At 26.5% G+C, this 26,352-nt stretch overlaps 1 protein-coding gene across 1 annotated transcript; it reads left to right on the plus strand.

Moving 5' to 3' along the window:
• Nucleotides 1-12,171: 12,171 nt before the first annotated feature.
• On the plus strand, nucleotides 12,172-13,304 carry LOC105645336 (putative carboxylesterase 7). The gene has a single exon (XM_012230911.4). The coding sequence runs from the start codon at nucleotides 12,243-12,245 to the stop codon at nucleotides 13,197-13,199; it is 957 nt and encodes a 318-aa protein (XP_012086301.1). The 5' UTR covers nucleotides 12,172-12,242; the 3' UTR covers nucleotides 13,200-13,304.
• Nucleotides 13,305-26,352: the final 13,048 nt, after the last annotated feature.

Below are 26,352 nucleotides of genomic sequence, written 5' to 3' on the forward strand. Positions count from 1 at the left end.
AAGTCAATATATATATATATATATATATATATCCAATCAAATTATACAAATATAAAGAAAAAGTAATATTAAAAATAAAAGAATAAATTTTTTTTTCTTTCCTTTATCCCTCTCCTAAAATAAAATCATAAATTACATAAAAAAAATCTAACTAAAAGGATATATTAGAAATTTCAAATTAAACTAAGGTTATTATTGAAAATTCCATTATTTCCTCTCATTTCCTCATTTATATATAGTATAGATAGATTTAAAATTTTATTATGAAAAATATGTATCCAATCAAATTATACAAACATGAAGAAAAAGGAATATTATAAAAAAAATTTTCCTCATTTATATATATTTGAAAATCTATTTTTAAAATTATATATCCAGCCAAATTATAAAAAAGAAGAATATTATAAAAAAAATATACGTTTTTCTTTTTTTATCTCTCTCCTAAATAAAATTACTTTAAATTATAATAAATAGAATCAAATATTTAAAAAATATATTAAAAATTTTGAAATGTCTCATTACAGATATATTTATTAAAAAATAAATTTAAAAAGATAAAACTTAAAATTTTGAAATGCTTAATTATCTATATGTATTTATTTAAAAAATAATTTTAATAAATTATATCCAATAAATTAATAAAATAAAATTTTCTAATTAGTCATGACTAAAGTTATTTTTAGGATATTCAAATTTCATCAAGAGCGCTATCGAAAATTCCATTATTACCCTCCCTATTCTCACATTAATATATAATATAGATTATAGATATGTTAGGCTTATGAGTTGAAAGATATATTATATATCATTTTTATCATTTTTGTAAACATTATTTCATATTTATGAATCGTTTTAATTGTATTTAAAAAATATTTAAGAATATTATATATTAAAATCGATTGAATCGTATTAAATTCAGTTGAACCCTTCAATTTAGTAAGGCTCTTGCTTTCATCAGTTTAATGATCGATTCAACTTTTAGAATATTGGTAGTAACCATACATCAAATCTATATAAAAGCTAAAAACACAAAAAAAAAAAAAAACATATATTGCTAGTGTGGAGAGGTGTGTAATAGTATTAAAATTCATAAATTTAGGGATAAAGTATGTCCTTTATTAAATTTGGGTAATACAAATACTTTTTAACCCTAAAAATAAAAAGTATTTTAAAAATGAGAATCCACTGATTTTTATAAACAGAAGAAAGAAAAGAAAAGTATTATGTTGAATTTTTATTTTGATTTATTGAAAATTAGGCAAAGGCCCACGTATTTGCGTTGTCACTTTATTTCTTTATTATATATCATTTTTTTATATGAACAATATACTCATTAAAAAAATAAAGATATGTAGAACTTTAAGTAAAAGATTAAAAGTGTAAAAATTTTTAATATATCATCAAGCTATTACACTTGATTTGAAGCAATAATATATAGAATTGGATTATATATTATATAATTATATAAATTTAGATAATCAAACGTTAGAACACTAGATAAAAAACATATGCTAAAGCTAAATTGAAGTAAATAAAGAATATATTACATTTATAAATACAATTCCGAAATTATTATGAACTCATACAGATCCTAAAAAATTAATAATCAATTATACATAGGTAAAGAATTAATTGGCTATATATTTAGGGAAAGAAAAAGAAGCGAGGGCAAACAAAATAAAAAATAATTACCTAGTACAATAAACCAAAGAATTAATTGGCTGCTTTGCACTTATCTTGTTGGCGCTCTTGAATTTCAAAACCTGATTTGCAAGCCAACCCATAGATAAAAAGAGAGATAGATGATTTAAAAGTTAAAAAATTGATTTGCAAGTTAATTCATAGGTAAATATAGATAGGATTATATTTTAAAAGTCCTAATCAATACTTTTTAAACAATAGAGTAAATGATAGATGAATAAAAAGGATAAATGCATGATTTTATGGTATGAAAATTTGTAAAAAGAAAAAGGAAAGATGCAAATTAAACTAAGATTTAATTTAATTTAACTAAATTAAAATAATCATATAAAATAAAATAAAAATAAAAAAATTATAGGAATGCATTAACAAACCAAGAGGGAAACTCTATAATCATAATATAATAACAAAGCAATGAATTATTTACTTCGATGGACTTGAGATTGCTAAGAGAAAAAGATTTCTGTCAAGAAAAAAAAAAAAAAAGAAATGAAAAGAAAAGTAGTCAACATTGACCTAAATTCTAAACCAATGGAAAAAAAGTATTTATAAGTATGAGAAAACCTTCGAAAGCCATGTGTAACTATAAATTAAATCATAGTAATTATAACAAATAATGTCACAATATTTACGACGAATAAAGAAATCCATCTATATATATATCATCCTAACATGTAAAATTTTTTATAAATACTGACTTGGCATCCTCTGGTTTCAAAATTCCTCTTTTTCTTTTTCTAGACTTTTAATTTATTTTTAACAAAAAACTATAATTATTTTTCAATTAAAAATAATATAAGTTTCATTATTATCACTAATAATTTATTTTTAAAAAAAATCAAATTCTAAATCTCTTTAACAATCTCTTTAACTAATCCAATCCTTATTTTCTAAAAATCTCATCTAAAAATCTCAAAATATTTTCTATTTTTTACAAATTTATAAGTTGTAGCTAACTATTTATATAACTCTACTGTTCTCTATCTTTTAAATCTCAAACTAGTCAGTTTGATTCAACGATTGTTTTTTATTTTTCAGTTTCTTTGTTTATCTTTTTGTCTTGACATATTTATATTTCTTTATATTCATATTAAATTTTGCTATTTTTGTTTTTCAGATTATGAATTACAGAGCAATTTTTTCTTCGTAAAGGTAACATTTTCTCTTTTTCTTTACTATATAATTCTTTTCCTTCTCTTCCATTTCTTCGTTTATAATTCTCTCTTTCTATTTTTATTGGTTCATTTACTTTTTTTATTTGATTTGTCATTGATATCATTGTTAAATGAAGAACGGTTGGAAAAAACACTAGAAAAAACATGAAGCTTAAATATGATCAGGTATTGTTTTTGTATTGCTCTTTTATATTTTTTTTCCCATATTTTTATTGTTCGTTTTTTTAATTTTATATGGAATATAAAGATACTCATCCTCTTAAGTCGATTTTTCATTATTTTTAATTATTTTTTATTTCTTCTTCTGCTGATTAATCACAATTACTCTAACACACTCTGTTTATTGATTGGTCTGTATAAGATTTTTATTATGATCGAGTTATTGGGATACAAAATGGTGATTACTCTCCATATGTAGCTTTTACTATGACAGCCTCAACAAGAAATCTCACTTGGTTGTAGAATGCTGAACTGAATTCTTAGATAGGTTGATGGCGCTTATGTTGTCACATTTAATTGGGACTTTTTCTAATTTCAGATCATAGTCTGCCAATTATTGTTTGATCCACAGAACTTGTGCAACACATTACACAGCTTCCAGTAGCAATATATTCAGCTTCTGTAGTAGAAAGAGCAATAGATGTCTGTTTCTTGCTAAACCATGATACAAGGGCGCTACCTAGAAATTGGCAAGTTCCAGATGTGCTTTTTCTATCTATTCTGCTTCTTGCAAAATTAGAATCACTATACCCAACAAGATCAAATGTATCACCTTTAGAATACCTCAGACCAAAATTAGAAGTTCCACAAAGATATCTTAGAATTCTTTTTACAGCAATAAAATGAGATTCTTTGGGACATGATTGAAATCTAGCACATTAACAAACTCTAAAGTGAATGTCAGGTATACTTGCAGTTAGATATAGTAAAGAACCAATCATACTTCTATACAATTTAATATCCACATCCTTACCTTTTTCATCTTTTTCTAATTTTGAGGATGGACTCATTGGTGTACTACATACTTTGGCATTCTGCATTTTGAACTGTTTCAACAATTCTAGTATATTTTACCCTGGTTTATGAAAATTCCATTATCACATTGTTTGATTTGAAGTCCAAGGAAGAAATTTAATTCTCCCATCATGCTCATTTCAAACTCACCCTGCATAATCTTAGAAAATTCCTTACAAAGAAGGTCATTAGTAGAACCAAAGATTATGTCATCAACATAGATTTGCACAACTAGAATATCATGTGCTTTATTTTTAATAAATAGTGTAGTATCAACCTTTCCTCTAGAAAAACTATTTTCTGATAAAAACTTACTTAACCTTTCATACCAAGCTCTAGGAGCTTGTTTCAAATCATAAAGAGCTTTAGTAAGTTTGTAAACATGATTTGGTTTATCATAGACTTCAAAACCGGGTGGTTGTTCTATATACACTTTTTCATTTAAAAAACCATTTAAAAAAGCATTTTTCACATCCATTTGATATAACATGAAAATTTTAAAACATGCAAATGCACAAAGCATTCTAATGGCCTCAAGTCTAGCAACCGGAGCAAAGGTCTCATTAAAATCAATGCCTTCCTCTTTGTTGTACCCTTGAGCCACTAACCTTGCTTTATTTCTCACAACATTATCTTATTCATCAAGCTTATTTCTAAACGCCCATTTTGTTCCAATGATGGAATGGTTTTTAGGTCTAGAAACAAGTTTCCAAACTTGGTTTATCTCAAACTGATTTAGTTCTTCTTACATAGCAAGAATCCAATTTTCATCATTGTGAGCATCTTCTATGTTTTTAGGTTCTAATTGAGAAACGAAAGCAACATTACCAAAATATCTTTTAAATTGAGCTCTAGTCATCATTCTTTCTGAAGGGTTATCCATGATGTCCTCTTGAGGATGATACCTGTGGAATTGCCATTCTTTTGGTAATTGAGAATTTTCATTTTCTATTTCTTGCATTTGACTTTCAGTTACTTTTTGATCTTCATGTTCATCTTCTGATTCAACCTGATTATCAACGTTCTACTCATTTTCTGACTGTTCTAGTTGTTCTGATTATTCATTCTGCTTTTCTTGATTAAAATCTACAACATCATCATTTTCTAAAATTCTAGAAGTAGAGTCAGATTCATCAAACACAACATGAATAGATTCTTCTACAACTAGAGTTTTCTTATTAAACACCCTATATGCTTTACTATTACTAGAATATCCTAGAAACATTCCTTCATAAGATTTAGCATCAAACATAGCAAGGTGATTTTTCTTATTGTCTGGAATAAAACATTTATACCCAAAAATGTGAAAGTAACCAATATTTGGCTTTCTATCTTTATATAGCTCATATGGAGTCTTTTTAAGTTTAAATCTTACCAAAGCCCTGTTTAGAATATAATAGGCAGTGTTAACGACTTTTGCCTAGAAATACTTTGATAACTTAGAATCACTCAGCATGGTTCTGACCATTTCCTAACGTGTTCTATTCTTGCGTTCCACTACTCCATTTTGCTGGGGTGTTCTAGATGCTAAGAAGTTATGGAAGATTCCTGACTCTTTGCAAAATGCATCGAGTTTTTGATTTTCAAATTGTCCTCTATGATCACTTCTAATCGCAGAGATGTTGTATCCTTTCTCATTTTGTATTCTCTTGCAAAGATGAACAAACATGTCATATGACTTATCCTTATTTCTAAGGAAGAGTGTCTAGGTGAATCTGGAATAATCATCTACAATAACAAATGCATAGAATTTTCCTCCAAGACTAGAAGGAGTAACAGATCCAAATAAATCAAGGTGTAGTAATTCTAAAGGTCTAGAAGTAGAAATCATGCCCTTAGATTTGAAAGATGTTCTGGTTTATTTGCCCAATTGACAAGCATCACAAATGTGATCTTTTTCAAACTTTAGCTTTGGCAAACCACGAACTAAGTCTTTCTAGACAATTTAGAAATAAGGTGCATGCTTGCATGTCCAAGTCATCTATGTCATATCCAACTAGAATTGTCAATAGAAACTAAACATATATCTAGGTTATGCATATCAGAAAGATCTACTAAGTATATATTCTCAAACCTTTTTCCAACAAATAAAGTTTTGTTATTATGCATGTTTTGAACGTCACAATAAGAAGGTTCAAAGATCACTCTTTTACTTTTATCACAAATCTGCCTCACATTTAACTAGTTATAATATAATCCTTCTACTAAGCATACATCTTCTATTGAAGGATTAGAACCTACCACACCAATACCAATGATTTTACCTTTTGCTTTGTCTCCAAAGCTCACTATACCTCCCTTTTTCTTTTCTAGTCTGGTGAATTTCTTTCTATCACCAGTCATATGTCTAGAGCAAGCACTGTCCATATACCACATTTCTATTTTCAACTCTCTCCTTAGGCACACCTGAAAAGATCATGCAGATTTAGGTATCCAACTCATATTGGGTCCTAGAGGGTTAGTGGTAACATGTGTATTCAGCTTACTATGATTTTTCTTTTTGTTGAGACTGTCAGATTTCTGATGTTCTAAAGTCAAAACATTAGAAACAACATTTTTCTTATTGGAAACATGATTCTGTTTTGAAATGCTATCATAGCTAAAACTTGTCTTTTCTTTAGAAAATGACTCTAAAATTGACTTTAAAATTCTAATCTCAGTTTTGAGAGATTCATTTTCAGAATTCAGATTCTTACATTTTTCTTCAAAGTGTTTCAGATTTTCAGAAAATTTATTATTACAATCTTTAAGATCTTTGATCTCTATAATAAGATATTTGCATGTAACTTCTTGATAAAAACCATCTTTCAAATGATTACATTCAATTTTTAATTTTCTGAAATCCTTCTTTAGAACTTTATACTTTTTAACAAGCTTTTCAAATTCAGTGCACAGGCTATTATAAGTATCTAAAAAAAAATCATTTTTCAAATTCGAGTTCAGAAATACTTACATTGCTTTCTTCACGCTTTTGGACGTTGCATCTGTTTCATTACTTTCAGCTTTCTATGTTGAAGTCAGAGTGTTGATTTCCTTTGAGTCAGAATTGATAGTGGCCATTAGACAGATATTCGCAGTTTCTTCTTGGTCACTTTGGCTTTCAGAATTAGAAACATCTGAATCACTCCAAGCAGCTATGAACGCCTATTTCAGATTTTCTTTCTTTGACTTCTTTTTCAGCTTAGGATAATTAGGCTTGATATGGCCGGGCTTGTTACACTCATGACAAACCACTTCAGAAGGTTCTTTTTTTGGCAAGTTACTATTTTTAGGTGAAAAGTTCTTTTTAATAAACTTTTTCTGTGGCATATCACTCTTTTTATAGAACTTTTTGAATCTTTTAGCAACAAGTGCTAAATCATCACTATCAAGATCAGAAGAACTTTCTTCACTAGAAACTACTTTCAACGCTAGTCCTTACTTTTTCTTATCTTCTATAGTCAAAGAAGATCTCATCTCTTCTGAAACAAGAGCTCCTATCAAGTAATCATAAGTAACGAGAGTCTCTTTGTAATTCATAACAGTTATTATAGAATTCCATTTTTTAGGTAGAATTCTAAGGACTTTCTTAACAAGCTCATCTTTTGAAATTTCCTTTCCGAGAGTTCTCAAAGGATTAACTATATTAGTAAATCTAGAATTTAATTCAGCAATAGTTTCTCCTTCTTTCATACTAAAACATTTCAAATTCTCTCCAAAAGGATATTAATTCTGGATTCCTTCACTTGATCATAGGTAACTCTAAGTTTTTTTCAGACTTCTGTTGCAGACTTACATCCAGACACTTTGTTGTATTCTATTAGATCTAATGCACAGTGAATAATATTAATAGCTTTTCCGTTTATAGAAATATCATTCCAATTAGCATCAGTATATTCTTCTTCCGTTTTTAAATATCATTCCAATCAGCATCAGTATATTCTTCTTCTGTTTTTCTAACTCTCTCATTTTCTACAATTTTCTTAGGAATACGAGGACCAGTAATAACGTTCCTCCAGTAGTTTATGTCAATTGATTTTATGAAATTTTCCATTCTGGTTTTCTAGTAAGAGTAATTAGAACCATTGAACAAAGGTGGTCTAGAAACAGATTGGCCTTCTAAAGATGTAAGAGGAAGTGGGGCTGCCATGAGATCTTTCTCTCAAGCTGTTAAGCTTCGGTAAGTCAAGAGCCAAAGCTTTGATACTAGATTGTGGGTCCCGTATATGTATGGCACAACCCAAGAGGGGGGTGAATTGAATTTTCTAAAAATATAAATTTAACATTCAAAAACAAAATCAGAATTCTGTTATAGTGAAAATAGAATGCATTTGTGAGAATAAGTTATTAAGATTAGAGCTTCCTCACAAAGGTCTATGTAGAAAATAGAAAGACTTTATAAAAAGCAGCTATTGATTAGAATTGCTTCACAATATCTTAATCAATTTCAAAACTACTTCATGAAGGAAAGTTATTACTTTTTTAAACTACCTCATAAAGTTTAGACAAATATTAAAGAGTATGTAGAGATAGTTATTGAATTTCTAAACTGCTTCACAAAGCTTTAAGTAAACTTAGAAAACTGATTAGAAATCCAAATTGTGAAATATACTGAATATAGAAGAACAGATTAGAACTTGGTATATTCACTATATAGAAGTCCAGAGTTCTAATGTTCAATTAAGATAAAGCTTATTCGTGTTTAGAACAACAAAACAATTAACAACTTATCATTTCTAAAACATTAACATAAGTGTAAATAAAATGGTATCAAACAGAACTTCAGAAAGTAAAAAGATTAACACAGCGATTTATAGTGGTTCGGCACTAACTCGCCTACATTCACTCCCTAAGACTCATCTTGAGATCCTCCACTATGTTATCTCTTTTTAAGGGCAAGAGACAAACCAACAGTACAAGGCAATAGATCAACACCTAGATCTACCCTTTGTCCCACTAGATTTTCCAAAGGTTTTAGTCAACCTCAACCCTTTCTGTTTTTGCAAAGAACAGAAACTCAAATCAAGACATTAGAATCCCACACGAGGAGAAGGTTGCTTGATAACCTATTTCACAATGGCTTTTCACCTAAGCTATTACACAAATATTTTTCAAATAAAAACATGTCTACAATAGATTACAAAATCTATATAGACAGTGAGAAATGTAAATATAAGTACAGGAAAAATAGAAATCAAGATTAAAAAATTGTTTTAAAGACAGAACTGTTTTTCAAAAGAAGTTGTTATAAAATTTTCTTTTCTCTTTTAAAAATAATATGTGAAGTAATAAGATGAAAAGAAATAAGGGGGTTGAGAGTAAGTTTTTTGAGAGATTACAGATTTGATCAATGGACTTATACTCTTATAACAAAAACCCACATATTTACAAGGGAAAGACACCTTTTATAGAGAGGGGTGAAAGTCCTGTTTTAGAAAGTAAAGTCTCTCCTTTTAAATAAAAATATTGACTTTCTAAATTTTTAGAAGATACGGAGATCTTGTTGCCAAAAATTCTTTGAGTCAAAATCTTTTCTTTTAAGGTAAGCGAAATAGAATAAGATTTTAGACTTTCCTCTAAAAATAGTTTTCGAAAATAAATATAAAATTTTTTTAAAAAATGTTTTATTATGGAAAATAATTAAGATAGAATCTCTTTCATTTAGGTAAGTGAATTAAATTTTCGAAAGTGAGAAATTTTGTTACCATAAATGATTAAAAAAAATATCTTTTATTTAGGTAAGAAAATAAAAAAGGATCATGATTTATCTTTTATAAATTAAGGTAATTTCCAAAAATCATGTTGAGAGAGAGACAGAAAAAAAAAATATTTTTGTGCTTATAAAAGAATATTCTCTCTATCCTACAACAAATCCTAATATGCTAACCACTAAAATCTTCAATGGTCTTCATGATCTTCAATTATCCATGAATTTGTTGGAATTTGCCTTGTTTATTATTTTCCATATTTGAACATAAATAAATTTGCATAAAATATTATTAGCACAGATAAAATAATTAAATTTATTTGTTTTGCTTAATCATCAAAATCTTAAGATAAAATTGACACTTGAGCCAACAGTTTAGATTTCAAAAGTTGTCATTATGATTTTAATTATTAAATATTAATTTATGAAAAAAGGAAAAGTAAGTGATTAAAAATTAGAAAATTTGTAAAAAAAAAAAAAAGAAAAAAGAAATAGTCAAAGAGGAGAGTGCCATGTCAAATTTGTAAAGTTTTTTTGTTGCTTCAGGATTATATATCTACTAGATGAATGCTTGCACTTCGCGGGTTATTTATATAATTTATATTATATTAAAAATTATATTTGTCCATGGATTTAGTTATATTCCACTTTTTCCATTTGTTTATTTTATATCATTTGGATAAATTTTAAAATATATGACTATAAGAGTTAAATATGGTGTTAAATTTTGGATAGATAAATGAATTATAAGTTCATTTAACCAAATATTTAATTTTATTGATAAACTCTTAACATAATAGTTTAAAAAGCTCACTATCTAATACCCATAAATTAAAAAAAAAAAAAGAGAGAAAATCACTTATCGATATAATATCTAAACCTAGTAATTTTGATGTTAGCACTTGATATGAGAGACAATTTTCTAATATTATTTCTAATAATTTGAAGTATAAAATGCTTAAAACACCTCTTTAAATATTCTTTCTAACCGAAGGCTTTTCTGCGCAGCAGTTGAAGAACATGGTCGATGGGTGTGTTGCTCTCCTGGATAGGCAATGGGATGTGCGTTTGGCAAAAATTTTCATGGAGGCAAACTTTGTGGTAGATGCTTTAGCTAATGAAGTCATTATTAGTTCCAGGGGTTGCAGGTCCTTCACCTCCCATCTCTTTCGGTTAAGTATTTTCTTGCTACAGATTCTGTGGGGGTTGCATGGCCTCGTGCTAGCTAGTCTTTCCTTTGGATATAAATCCCTCCTGTTTATTTAAAAAAAATAATGCTTAAAACACCTCTTTAAATACTTTTAATATGTCAAGAAATAATGAAACCAAATATTTCATACAATTAAACACAAACATTTCAGTTTTAATATTTAACCTTTTCGAATACTAATAAAAATAATTACAATAAATATTTATAAATTGTGTGAAATATATTATTATTATTATTGAAACATTAATTATATCGTGTAAAGAAATAAATTATAAATTTATAAAGATTTTATTATGAACAAATAAAAATAATCAGCTTTTCATGACAAAATTGTATTTATAATTGCAATTCAACAGTAGACTACTCAAGTACTCTCAATTAAATTAGATCAATTTGTAAATACTAACGTGTCACTTAAATTAGTATTATTTATTTATCTCAATCACTTTAAAAATCATTAATTATTATGAAAGTGTAAAAGTATTAAACAAGGTAATTAGTGTCAAGTTACATAAATTGAATAGACAGTTAATAGTCTAAATGATAGGAGAGCTCCATCTCAGCTTTTTGATTTTTTTTTTAATTCAGGATTATATATATATATATATATATATATATATATATATATATATATATATATATATATATATATATATATATATATATCTGTGTGTGTGTTGATTATTAAATAGGGATTGACTTACCTAAACCTAGTTTATGGAGCACTTATGATCAAACTAGTGAAAAATAATTTTTTTTTTATAAAAATAAATATATTTGTAACCATTCATTGGAAAAAAAATAAAGTGCAAATAATTTTTAAAAATCTCCATTTTGATTGGTTTTCGTCTACAAGTGAACCAATAGATAGGATTAGGCAAGTTTAATCCTATTAAACATTTTAATTTAACAAATTACATTAATTTAATGGTTAATCAGTGGATAGTTAAAATTAGAAAAATGTTTGTTCAATAATTTATATTAAAAATATATCAAAATCATATTTATTGAATATTTTATGAGTAATTAGTAGAACTCTAAACTTATATTCAATACATAAAAATGTTACATTTTAAAGTGTTTGTTAGAATTAAACAAGGCCAAAATAATATATATTAAATTGTTTATTAGAATTAATTTAATCTCAAGAATTAAAATTGTATGTCTAAAATATTAGACTGCTCTATGAATGTGTTATTTCTCATAAATATTTTATTATTAATTTTTAATTAGAAAACTGGGATGGTTTAATTAATTAGAATTAAAATATTTTCCTTTGTGGATATTAAAAAAAAGGAAACAAATCACCATTTTCTAGAAAGGAAATGAGCTGTGTACAACAATGACGTAACTACCCTTCGTTCATTCTCCATAAATTATATTTCTATTCATCGTGACATTTGGCCCCATACTTTCATTTCTTCCTTCTGTCAGATAATTTCAGACCTTTGTTTCAATGGATTCATCTTCCTCCTCCAAAGTTGCCTTGGATCTCTCTCCCATGCTCAAAATATACGAAGATGGCCATGTAGAGAGACTCTTAGGCAACGAAACTGTCCCTCCCTCTCTCGATCCCAAAACCCAAGTCCAATCCAAAGACGTTCTCTATTGCCCACAGCATAATCTCTCTTCAAGACTTTACCTTCCAAAACCCTCAACTCCAAACAAGAAACTTCCTTTACTGGTTTATTTTCATGGCGGTGGCTTCTTCATCGAAACCGCCTTTTCTCCTACTTACCATAACTACCTCAACCAATTAGTTGCAGAAGCTAATATCATAGTAGTCTCCGTTGACTATAGGAGGGCGCCGGAGCATCATCTTCCGGCAGCATATGATGATTCTTGGACTGCCCTTAAATGGGTTGCTTCTCATTTTAATGGTAATGGCCCTGAAACTTGGCTAAATGAATATGCTGATCTTGGTAAGGTTTTTCTTGCAGGAGATAGTGCTGGTGCCAACATAGCCCATCATATGGGTATTAGATATGGGCAAGACAAAATTCCTGGTATTAATATTTTAGGTATTGTTTTAATACATCCTTATTTTTGGGGAAAGGAGGCTGTTGGTGATGAGCCTAAGATCTTGGAGATGAGATCAAAGGTTGAAGGGTTCTGGACTTTTGCGAATCCAACATCGAGTGGAGTAGATGACCCTTTGATCAATCCATGTGTAGACCAAAATTTGGGAAAGATTGGGTGTAGGAAGGTGCTTGTCACTGTTGCAGAGAATGACATTTTGAAAAGTAGAGGTTGGTATTATTACGAGAAGTTGAAAGCTAGTGGGTGGGAAGGAGAAGCGGAGATTATGGAGGCTAAAGATGAGAATCATGTGTTTCATTTGTTCAATCCCAGTTGTGAGAATGCTTTTGCTATGCTCAAAAAGGTTTCTTCTTTCTTGAATCAAGCCAATTAAGGCCTCAACGAGGATGCACTTTATCATTTTAAAATTATGTTATCATGTCCTTTTGAATAATACTCTTGTAACGTTGTTATGTAATCAATCATATCGTTTATGAAATGCCGATCCCTTTATTTTGACCAAAAAAAGAAAAAATTGTCACCCTAAATTTCACTTTATGAAATAATGTTATGCCTCTTTACAGTAAAACAATTAATTTTAACGATTTTGAGTTGTATATGATAAAATATTAATTTAGTATATGATTAATGTAACTTTTGGAATAATAAATTTTATATTTTTTAAATATTTAATAAATATTTAATTAATTTAATTTTATGAAATGAGTTTAATAAATCAAATAAAGTATTTAATATGTTTATTTTTAAATTAAAATATTTAATATATTAAAATATAAGTTAACTGTAGAGGTTAATTTATGTATTGAACGGCTATGAAATAGTTACTGCTGTTATTTCCAAGAGTTGGTGGTTCTTATTAAAAAAATATGTTTAAGTGCAATCATGGACTTAGACTGAAAAAATTAGGAGGTAAAAAATAAAAAAAAAGTTAAAGCTTACAATGGTTAAATCAAAGTGAAAAATATTTTACAGCGCAATGAACTCCATCTGTCCTTTATCCATTTAATCAAGTGCACGTCTTATAAAACCTTTTTCCTGACTGTACAGCATTGTTATTAATTTCCACGCGGACCAACGGGTGACTCAAAAAAAATTGAATCTATTTTATTTCGACCATCTGATTCAGTTCTTTAATAAATGCAATTATCATTAAAATTATTTCAAATTATACTATTTAATTAATATATATTATTAATATTTTTGGTTCTCGATGTTTTGATTTAACTCACTTATTTAAATAAATCCTTTTCAATTATGCAAAATAACAATTGAAAAGGAAAAAAATTAGTGGATTTCTATTTATACAGAGCGCACCGTACTTTGTTTCAAGGGAAAAAATTTATATAAATTCTGTTCATATTTCTATTTATGGACTAAATCAATGAAATTCAGTATTTCTATTGAAATGAGATTGTTCCTGATTATCCATTTGAAAAAAAAAATCAGAACAGTTTTAGAAAATTCTTAATTTCATTTGCTTGGTCTATAAGTGGGTCCGGTCTAGACAAATTTTTTTCTTATTTTCAATTCTATCAACTGTTTGAAATCTTTGCAATACATTTTATGCCGTGTTACAAGCCAAATCCAAAAATCAAGGAGTTAAAAGAAGAATTTTTAAAATTTAATCACATCTCACTGTTTTAAAAAGAAAATTTTTCAAAGGAAAAAGTCTCTTTTTACCCCTTAATCTTGGAATAGACATACAAAAAGCCTATAAATAACTTTTAGGTCAAATTTCTCCGTAACTTAGCTTTTTATGATCAAATTGCCCATTTATTTAGATAAAGGACCTGCATGAGCATCACACGGTCAATGAATTTTAAAATATTGAATTTAATTTAATATTTGGTATGTAATTTGCAACAGTAACAAAAGCACAAAAGCTCCAAAGAAAACGAAATCCCTAGTTTCTTTAAATGGAGAACGAAACTCCTAATTGGAGAAGAATATCAAGTTATAGAGCAAGAAAGATGAGTTATGATAGTCGCTATTCGATTTCAGGTACTCCTTGAAGCCACTGTAGTTCGCTATTCGATTTCAGGTACTCTTCGAAGCCATTGTAGTTCACGGAAGAATTCAAGAAGAAGATGTTTTGCTTATAATTCTTGAAGATAAATTCGAATTTGTTTTTAAGAAGGTACCATCTCGATTTATTAAGAGACTAAGCAATTGCCGCTGCTTAATCTATTTATTCTCTAAGACAAACAGATGAACCAGTAGCAATCATTTATTGATTTTTTCAGCCAAGAGATTGCAACCACTTAGAATTACACGATCCTTAGATGGATGAAAGAGCGATAGAAGTGATTGATTAGTCAGTTGAAGTCCCAATTAAATTTTAATACTTTCATTTTATGTCAATGAAGGTCTACAGCTCAATAAAAGTGATGAATATTATTAATTCTATCTCAGAAACCGAGTTGAGAGAATAAGAAAAAAGTATGAGATTTTTTCTTTTGAATAAATGGCTAAGCAAAGGGAACTTATTTGCACTATTGTCATTGTTTATGCAGCCTGGATGATCGAAACGCTACTGTAATGTTTCAACAAATGGACTGATTTGTTGTTTTGTTATTTGCATAGGTCGTTTTGTCGTTTGCATGAAATTGTTGCAAATTTGGATCGAATGGATGTAGTGACAGTGTTGGTTGTAATACAAAAGGAGATGATCCTTGAACTCGGTTTTCATGGAACGTTGGTGTAATTAGGCCTGATGGACGGTTAATTTTTCTTTTTCTGAAAGCTGCAGAGTTTGGAGATTCGGATTCAGATGATATTGAAATAAAAACTCTCTAGATAATATTTTTTTTTCCAAAATATAAATCGGACACAGGAAATAATTAATTCTTTTAAATTATAATAAATTAATAATAAATTAATTAAATTATCTTTTATTTCAAAAATTAATAATTACTTGGGTAGAGCTAAGTTAGCATTTCATTTATCTCAAATCCCTTATGGTCGTGCTCGGTGTTTTCTTCTTTTTCGTCGTTTAGCCTTTTCCAAAGCAAGTTGCAAGAAAATATAATAAAAGGAAAGCGATAGGTTCTAGAACTTTGAAATAATTGTAAATTGTAGCACATCCCAAAAAATGTACATAAAAATAAAAAATATCTTACATGAATGTTGCCAGGGGTAGACGCACGTGGGACCCAAAGCGCCCTGACCCCAATATAATTTTTTTTTCTATTATAGTGTTAAAGAAATTGATAAAAATATTTAATTTACCCATTTCATTAGTCAAAATTATGATTTGACCTCTAATTTTCTGGATCTGCCTGAATGTTGACATAAAATCTCATATTTCTATTGCTGTAATTTTACAAAATATGAGTATTTTTCAGCATATGTATTTTTATTTTGATGTTAGTATTCGAGAACATGTGATGCATATTATTAGTCGTTGAATCTATCCGTTAGAATGTTTTTAATTATAATTATTATATATATAAAAATAGGTGTAAATCACTATCATACATATATAGTATTTGATGAAAAATTTTATTAATTTTTTACAATAGATTTTTTGACAAAATGAAACAGCTATAAAGTTAAAAAATAAATAATAATTTGATCTAAGATCTTGCTATATATAAAAATAAATTGATTAGTCTATTGCCAGAATTTTTCCGATCAAAGAACATATATAAATTATTGGTAATTAAATTCAAAGTTTTTTTGTGATAGTATACCAAATAAAAAAAAAAGATCAAAAGTTAAAATTAGTACCTTAACCATTAATAATAATAAAGTAAAAAAATTTCGATATAGCAATAGCAAAAAAGCTCTTGATAGAAGGATAATAGAGAGTCTTCAATGAATTATTGATAATAAAAGCAAAAAAAAAAAAAAAAAACCCTTGATAGTAGCCAAAGAAAATATAGTTATTTGATAGATTAAATTTTCAATTGAGTCATAATTTAAATATTTATCCTTTATTATCATAATAATAGATATAATATTAAAATCAAAGTATAATAAATTTTTAAACTAAAAATATGCAACAACTTAAAAAAAAAAGAAGCGTTAAATATTAAAAAAATACAATCATGATTTAAATAAAATTTTTAAAAAATTAATAAATTTGTACTAATTAAAAATTAATCAAGAAATTTACTTAGCAAATTCAAGATAAAATAATTAATAAATTTAAGAGAATGATAAGGCTAAAAATAGCTAACAATATTAACAAAGTAAACAAAAGGAAATATGAGGAAAAGAAAAGAATTTCACTTTATAATTTATAAATTTAATTATTTTTAGATTTTAATATAAATAGTTAAATACTTTTATAATAAAATTATAAATATAATTGATTTAATATTGAATTCAATCAAAACTTTTACAATAGGATTTTCATTCCTAATTAAGATTGGATAGAATTTTTCGGTTATGATTTCTAATATATATTTGATTTAATATTAATAAAACATATATATATATATATATATATATATATATATATATATATATATATATAGTTTATTTAATTAATTTATTATTATTAGGAATCTTATATATTTGATTAGTTTATTATATTTTGTATTAATTTATATTATTTAATATTAACTAATATTTTGCATATATTAATTTTCAAGATAATACAAATTTCAATAAATTGAGACAAACTATATTCACAAAAGTCAATTATATTTATTCCCTACTTTTTTCCGAACTAATGAATTTATAATTCAAAATTAAAATTCTTAAAGTTTTATATTCTTACCATATATATCTTATATAATAAAATCTATTATTTTATCCAATAGAATTTATATTTAAATAGAAAATTTTATATCCTTAATAATTATATTAATTTTATTTTTCAACCAATAAAATTAAAATTTTTAAAGTTTACGTATATATCATATAATTTATTATTTTATTCAATAGAATTTATATTTAAATAGAAATTTAAAATCCTTAATAATTAATTTTATCTTTATTTTTCTACCAATAAAATTAAAATCTTTAATTATTTCCTATTTAGAATTAGATTAAACTTCTTGTAGTTGCTAGAACATACTTAATAAATATAAATAAAAATTATTCTATTAATTTGTAAATATAGAAAATTAAGATTATACTTAACGCAAGAAGAAAATATAACTATAAACTCAATGATTTCAAATTAATAAAGCTTGATGTAATAATTCTTGATAGTCAAAAACAACAAATTCGTAATAGTCAAGAGTAATAAATTCTTGTTAGTCAAAACTGAAAAGCAATTAAAACCAAATATATATATGGTGGTATGATAAGACAAAATCCTAATTAGAATAGTATTAAAGGATAAATTCTTAATTAGAGTGGGATTAAATTTATAGTAAAAATAATAAATTGATATCATAATTATAATATGATTAAAGTCAAATTTCTAATTAGAATGGGATTAAATTTATAATATTAATAAAAAAGAGCTGCCAATAAGGGATTAATAAATTTAATATCTTATATTATAATATATTTAAATTATAAGATATTAAATCATAGTATTTTTATACATATAGAAATTCCAAAAGTTTCCTAATTAGCATAGAACTAAATTATTTTTAATGATATTTTTATTAATCAACTAATAAAATACCAATAAAATTAAGAGTTTTCTAATTAGAATAAGACTAAATTGTAATTTGAAATTCCTATACATGCAAAAAAATTATGATTTATTATATTATAATTTAAATATTGAATTTTCATGGCTATTTTATTTCCATCGAAATACTTAAAACTAAAAAAAATAAAAAATAAAAGATATTATCTTGATAAATATTAATCTTATAATAAAATTCAAACTTTATTAATAAAAATATAAAATAAAAGGGAGGAAGAAAAGAGAAAATGAAGTGAAAATAGGTTTTGAATTTTGGTTAAGGAATGGATAAAAACTCCATTGCTAACCTGTTTGTAGAACTAACTCTGCAACGGAAGAAAAAATCAATGTAGGATATAGCTTTAGAAACGGACAGAAATTCCGTTGCTACAACATTTGTAGAAATTCATCAACTCTTGGCAATGGAAAAATAATGAAACAAGATTTATTAATTAATAAAAATAATATGATTAAAGAAACTAATATAATCAATCTATTTAAAAATTATTATATAATTTTAATCGATAAATAAATTAAAATTTTTCTAATTAGATTGTCCATCTCTTTATGATATTTCATGATAATGTTATTAATGAGAAAAAGCTTGTAAACTTGTAATTATTCGTGATTACTAAACAATTATAGTTAATTTATAAATCTATAAATATAAATTATAAGAACTATAAATAAAAATTATTCTATTAATTTATAAATAGAGAGAGAGAGAGAGAGAGTTAATGTTATACTTATCACAAGAAGAGAGCACGATTGAAAACTCGACAATTTTAAATTTGCAAAAGCTTGATATAATAATTTTTGATAACCAAAATATATATAGTGGTATGATAGGATAAATTCCTAATTACAATGAGATTAAATTTATAATATTAATATAATAAAAATAATAAATTGATATCATAATTAGAATAAGATTAGTAATGATATTTTTGTCAATTCATAAATTTAGCAGGGGCATTTTGAAAACCCAATATTCCCCCTCATTCGTACTTTTATATTATAGATAAATATAATTGCCGTGTACACTATTAAAATTATTAAAAATATAATTTTTATTTTTCCATAAAATAAAAATGTAATACTTTTAGGATTTACATATAGTTTACTTTGAGGAAGCAGTTTTAGTATTTATATATAAAAACAAAATTTACATATTTTGTGCTAATAAATTGATAATAGATAAAACATATATTAATACAATAAGTAAATAAAAAAAATTACGTTACACATATTTATTTAGATATTTTTCCGAATATTGTATACTTGGTTTCTATGCTTGTATGTTACTATTAAAAGTATGTATCTATCAATATTTATAGGATCTTAATTAAATTAAATTGCAAGAATTAATAGGTGCATTAAATAGTTTATATTAACTAGGTAACCAAATTGAGTCTGCTTTTACTGCAATGGTTTGTTGAAGACTAAATGGGTCCTTTCATGTTTATTAGGATTGCAAATGAGCCGAGTCGAATCAAACTCTGGTGAGCTCGAACTCGTTTTATAAAAATATGTTCGAGCTCATCTCATAAGGACATGCTCAAGCTTGTTTTAAGCTTGAAAATTGGAGCTTGAGCTTGGCTCATTTAAAATTAGACAAGCTCGAACTAGACTCGGTTCAACTGGACAACCATGAACAAGCTCGAGCTCAAGCTTGAAATTCGCAAATAAAAGATGATGTCTTTTTAATTTAGCTTTAATTAGTTTGACTTATTAAACTTGCGCGGGAACTCAACTCGATTTAATCAAAACTGACTCGCGAGCTAATGAGTTGAGCTCAAGCTCGACTCATTTATTAAATGAGTTCAATGACTTGGCTCGATAAGTTTATTGAAGAGCTCGAGTGAATTTTTATTGAGTAGAGCCTCGAGCAACTCACATACAGTTTGTACTTGGACAACCTATTAATACTTACGATAAAGTCACGATAGCACAAACAACTGTCATTAACATCTTCTTAATCAGAACGACGTACTTTTAAAGGTCGATTAATTTGATTAATTCAGTGATTAACTAAATTTCAACATGATAGATTTAGACAAAAATCCATCTATAGCGCCCATGTAGAAATCTTCAAGATATGGGCGAAAAAGGGAGAGAAAAGAGAAGCTTTATACCTGAAACCACTCCGATATTTAAATCAGTAAGAGAACAATAAATACTTATAATTGAATGAGATATTATGTTGCTTATTGCATAGATGTTGCGTCCTTGAGTAGGGAGTTTGTTCCCCTTTATATAGAGATAGAAAAACCTTGATTAGAGTTATAGTTATAATCATTTTTTGATATATATTTGGAATACCAATTGAACATGTATTTTAGAGTGATGGACTGTCAATTAAGTGTTCACGGAGAATTAGGAATGGGATTTCCTAGTCCTATTCTGATTCTATATAAAATATAATTAGGCTTTATACATAAATTACTATTAAATCCCTGATAAATATTTAAATTCTATCACAACACATTATTGAAAAATCTGATTTTCTTTAATTTAACCATTGACCAAACATTTATTTACTGAATCATATTAATCTAATTAACTGAATTAGCGGAATCGAATGTCTATAATTGACAGAGAGTTAAGAAGAAGGAATTGCAAGCCATTTTCTAGTCCATGATAAGAAATGTGAAATTACCAAAAAGTAATTTCTTTTGAATTTGATAAAAAGACTGTTGCCCTAAAGTCCGTGGAAAGGCACGTTCAAAATTGGAACCGTCTCCATGGCTCTTACTATTGGCGTTCGTATCTCGCTTTGTGGTCCTAATGAAAGATCCTGTACATGTTGAAAATTTTAATACTCTATTCATTTTAAAAAATAATTCTATCTTTCTTTTTTGATTTGTTTCAAATATAGTTTACTTTCCTTTTTTATATTATAATAAGTACTTAAACTGTCTATTATATCTTATTTTATTTTATTTTATTTTCAATAAATTTCATTAATTCTTACTTATTATTCCAATATAATAATTGTTCATGTGTTATTTAAGATTGGTATAATAGAAAAATTATATACATAAAATTATTCTTTAACCATAATAATTGTTATTTTTTAAATCTATATGAAAATAGAAAGTGAATAATCTTTTTGGGACAGAGAAAATATATTATTATTATTATTATTTAAATTTGCAATTTCTAATATATTAATATTTCTCAATAAAATAGAACTTAAGTTAAATGCTTCTAAGTTTTTATTATCTCAAATATCAACTTATCAATCTTTTTAATAGACCATCTCATATTATCCCGAGAAATTGATCTATTATAAAAAGAGATTTGAGACAAAAAGTTAAAAGAACACAAATGAAAATAAATTTTATTTTAATATTAAAATTTTATCTCTATATAAAATAATTTATAATGCGCTAACATAAAATACTTTGAAACATTAAAATAGGAAAACATCATCATTTAATTGAAATAAATGGAGAAAGGTCAAAGTCTTCTATCTTCTAGCTTTTCGCCTTACTGTCTTGTCACGTACCGCATGGCCCATACGTCGTTGAGCTCAATCAAGAGTTTTGCCCATACACGGCACTAAATTTGGACCTATTCTAAAACATCTTTTTGACCTTGCGTTCAGGGTTTTGATGGGTCAAAACTTTATCGGTGTTACTACGTTATTAGATAAACGATTGATAATAATGTTTAAAAGTTATTTTTAAATTAAATAGTTATTTTCATAGAATATTTCTAATTTAAAATATTATATATATAATTATCAACTAAAAGCTAATAGACGAGAGTTAATCGCTAATGAAATAATTAATAACTATTATAATAATTAAAGTCTATCAAAATAGCTAATATAGTCTAATAGATTCTTAGCCTAGGAGACCATCTATACACTAAGCCAACTAAAAAAGATTTTTCTAAATTTTTTTTTCTATTTTATCTTTTTTTCCATGTTTGCAATCATAAATGCCTTCGTTTAATTAAAAAAAAAAGTTCTTTTTATTGATTTGGTATACAAGGTAGTTCTATAGAATAAATCTTTTTCTCTAATTTAATTTAAAATTATAATAAATGAAAAATAAAAAGTGGAAAAAGGATCTGATCAGAGGAAGGAACAAGGAAATGATCCAACTTTCAATGGTCTAAGGACCCCATGCTTGTACAATTATTGCATCATGTAATAACAAAATAGAGGGAAGGTCGGGTTTCTATGCTCTCTCATTTTCTATACGCAACGACACTTGTTCGAGTAAGTTATTTATTTATTTATTTTTTGTCATAGTTAGTTTGTTTGTGAAAAATGACTTATTATTTAAAAATATTTTGTCGAATTTTTTACGTTTGGGTGATAAAAAAAATAGTAAGTGAAAATATTTTTCTTATAAAAAAATTAAACCATTAGCAAAAAATGACTTTTCCTTTTGAAAGAAATTACTTTCAAAAGTAAAGTTACTATAATCTTATAAGTATATATATAATTTATTAATTACCATAATTATCATTGATCACTATTGGGTATGTACCACCGCGGGCCATCACCAACTGTTATCATAACCTCTCACCAATTGCATGATATTGCTGTCAGAAATTTTAATATGAGCTACTATTAATAGTGGGCTATTATAGTTTGTAAAAACAAACCGAATAAATACAGTTTAAAAATATATGTGTGGAGCTAAATTTGTGCTTATGTGATCTAATGTGTAATGGATTTATGTACCTCTAATGGGACAGTATGATAAGACGGTTAAAAGTATAGGTAAGGACTTGTGATGGAAATATCCATAGAAATCTAAATAAGCTAAGTCTTCTCTTCTTCCTTAACCTTGATATTGGCGGGTCATTGAAAGCCGCATTGTGAATAAAAAAATAGAGACGAAGAACTAGTCCCTCTTCTACAAATTCTAATTTTATAGTTGAGTGTTTTCATTGCAAATAATCGCAAAACAAGAATCGTGAACTTTGTTTTAAATTACAAATCAAGTATGCAAACTGCTTCTGTGTAATGATAATTGATGTTTTAAATTTATGTAATAAATCCGTTAATTTTCTTACAAGTGGTAATAGAGTCTGATTGTGTGCATGAATTTAAAATCCAATTAATATATTATATAATTAATTTTGATCGGGGAAAATTCTAATTTCATGGTTGAGTGAATTCATTGTAAATAATTGCAAAAGAGGAATCGTAAACTCTAATTTAAATCACAAATCAGGTTCACAAATTGCTTACGCATAAAAATAATTGGTGTTCTAAATTCATGTACTAAATCTATTAATTTTCTTACAATTACACACCAAAGAGAAAAGAGAGGGAGAGAATTGGCAGTCATATTCAATCATAAATTTTCTTGAATTTTCTATCATTTTCCTACATGCCAAACTAGTAAACCAAGACAAATTTGTATTAACGGCCTTGAATTTCTTTGTGAAGAAACATAGCTAAAATTCGTTCAGCAATTATGAAATCAAGCTTTGGATTTAGCAATTGAAGAGAAAAGATAGGATATAATACTCTTTGTTTTTTTAAAACTATTGTGTTTTGAATTATTTGATTTATTTGACATATTGTTAAATACTAATTTTGATATGAAAGTTATGTTTTTCTAGAGGTTGTGAAATATAATGAATATCTAATGGTATATTATTGAAAATTTTCTCTCAATAGGATAATATAATCTTTTTTTTTTTTTTTATATTGAGATGGTGTCCCACCCTTAGGACTGACTAGCGGAAAGACGTAATTCCTGCTCTTCATTTCGGGTGCATGCAAATGCCCTCTCCACATGGATCGAACAAATTTTCAATACACATGGGTTAAGATATCCATGAACATTGGTAGGTTTAGGTCCAAATATGGGTTAATTAATTGCTTGAACGCCCCCATGAATCGATATTTCTTATAGAGAATATATAACATTGTGAATTTTAATGGGGTATCATGTGGTGGAGTTTATACAAAATAAAATTATTTAATGAATTTATCATGGTAGAAGTGTATTGATATTTCTTATTGATTTATCATATCAAAACATAAAAATAAAGAATGAACTAAAAATTTTCTTTAAAAACTAAAAATATAAAGCTGAATAAAGAAAACAATGTTTTTGACTAATGAAAAAAAAACTTTCAAATGAAGATAATGTGGACAAACATGCTTTTTTAGAAATAATGATGTATTTAATTCAATTGAAAAATTACTTAATGAACTATTTTTATTGTATGGTTGAGCTCGGTAATTTGAGGTTGATGTATATATCAATATGCTATGGTAATAAATTACGAGAAAACATATTACAAAATTGAAAGGGTAGAGGTGAATTGGATAAGAGGTAAGAACTCATGAGGTGAAAATGTGTGATACGGGCTCACTAGGGTTTAGGCCAATCAATGCTAAAAAGTTAATACTGACTAATTAGTTAGTTAGCTTGCCACCTTTACAGGTCTTTTATGGATTAGGTATTTAATCAATGTGGGATTCTTAACAAATCAGAGCCTTACATTTGTATTTATAATGGAAGTCAAACAAAGATAAATAAGTAATAGTTAATACAATTACGCAGGGAGGTGAAATACTACCTTCGGTTTACATAAATTAAGTTAAAGCAGAAGAATAATTTTGAAAAGCCAAACACTGCCAAGCAAACAAATAAAACTAAATAAAAAGCTTTAGCTATTGCCTCTCTATTTTGTAAAAAGAGAGCTCATAATAAAGGTGGAGATATAGAAAGATTGTTTATATAGAATGGTAGTATATAATTATGGATAAAAAATTCAAAAATATAAATATTCATATCTATTAATTATAAAATATATTTTTTGTGTAATTTTTTTTTTTTGAGACTAAAATGAATCATTTTATAAACTAAGGAGCAAAATCATCCAAAACAATAATGTCAATTGGGGAAGGGACTTCCTCCATGAACATAAGCTCTTCTACTTCAATAGTTAGAGCCATTTGAGCAAGAACATGTGCAACCTTGTTACAAATTCTAAAGGCGTGCACACAAGAAAAGAGGCAAAAGAATTAGAAACTAGACCTAAGTTCAACAATCTAGTTCCCAACTTAGAATATGAGAAATATATTATTGGCTCAATGGTCAATTTTATCTTGAGATTTTGATGATTATGCAAAACAAATAAATTTAATATTCTTATATGTGTTAAAGTTATTTTATGCAGATTTTTAATATGAAAATTGCTAAAGAAATCAAGCTCCTACAATCCAAAATTCTTTGAAGACCTTGAAGATTTTTGAAGATCTTTTAGTGGTCAGTATCTTAGGAAATTAATGTATGATAGAGAGAATATTTTTTTTATAAGCACAAAAAATATTTTTATCTCTCTTAAAAATCATTTTAAGATATTTTCTAAAAAGAAAAGTCAAATATTTGCTCTTTTAATTCCCCTTACCTAAATGAAAAAGATTTTAGGAAAAATTATTTTTGGCAACAAATAAATAAGATTTACATATACTATCTTTTTATTTTCAGAAAGTCAAAAAATATTCTTTAAAGCAAATGATCAATGGCCTTTATAATGGGATTTTTATTCCTCTTATAAAAATGTTTTTCTTTCTTTGAAGATGTGTGATTTTTGGAAGAGTAAGAGTCCATTTATTAAAAGTTTTAAATCTCTCAAAACTCTCTTTTCAACACTCCTTTATTTCTTTTCATCCATTTGCTTCAAGAGATATTTTTTAAGAAAGAAATTGGTAATAACTATTTTTGAAGAACAGTTCTAAACTTTCTTTTTTTTTTCAAAATATATTTTCTGTTCTTCCTATGCTTATTGCGTTTCTCTCTATTTATATAGATTTTGCAATATGTTGTAGACTAGAGGTTTTTAAACGAAAAATTTTTATGTGACAGCTTAGGTGAAAAGCTGTGTAGTAAAAGGTTATCAAGCAATCCTCTCCTTGCATGAGATTCTAATGTCTTGATGTGAGTTT

This window comes from Jatropha curcas, chromosome 6, assembly GCF_041381405.1.
Source record: "Jatropha curcas cultivar XTBG-Jc1 chromosome 6, XTBG_Jcur_1.0, whole genome shotgun sequence".
NCBI classification, from domain to species: Eukaryota; Viridiplantae; Streptophyta; class Magnoliopsida; order Malpighiales; family Euphorbiaceae; genus Jatropha; species Jatropha curcas.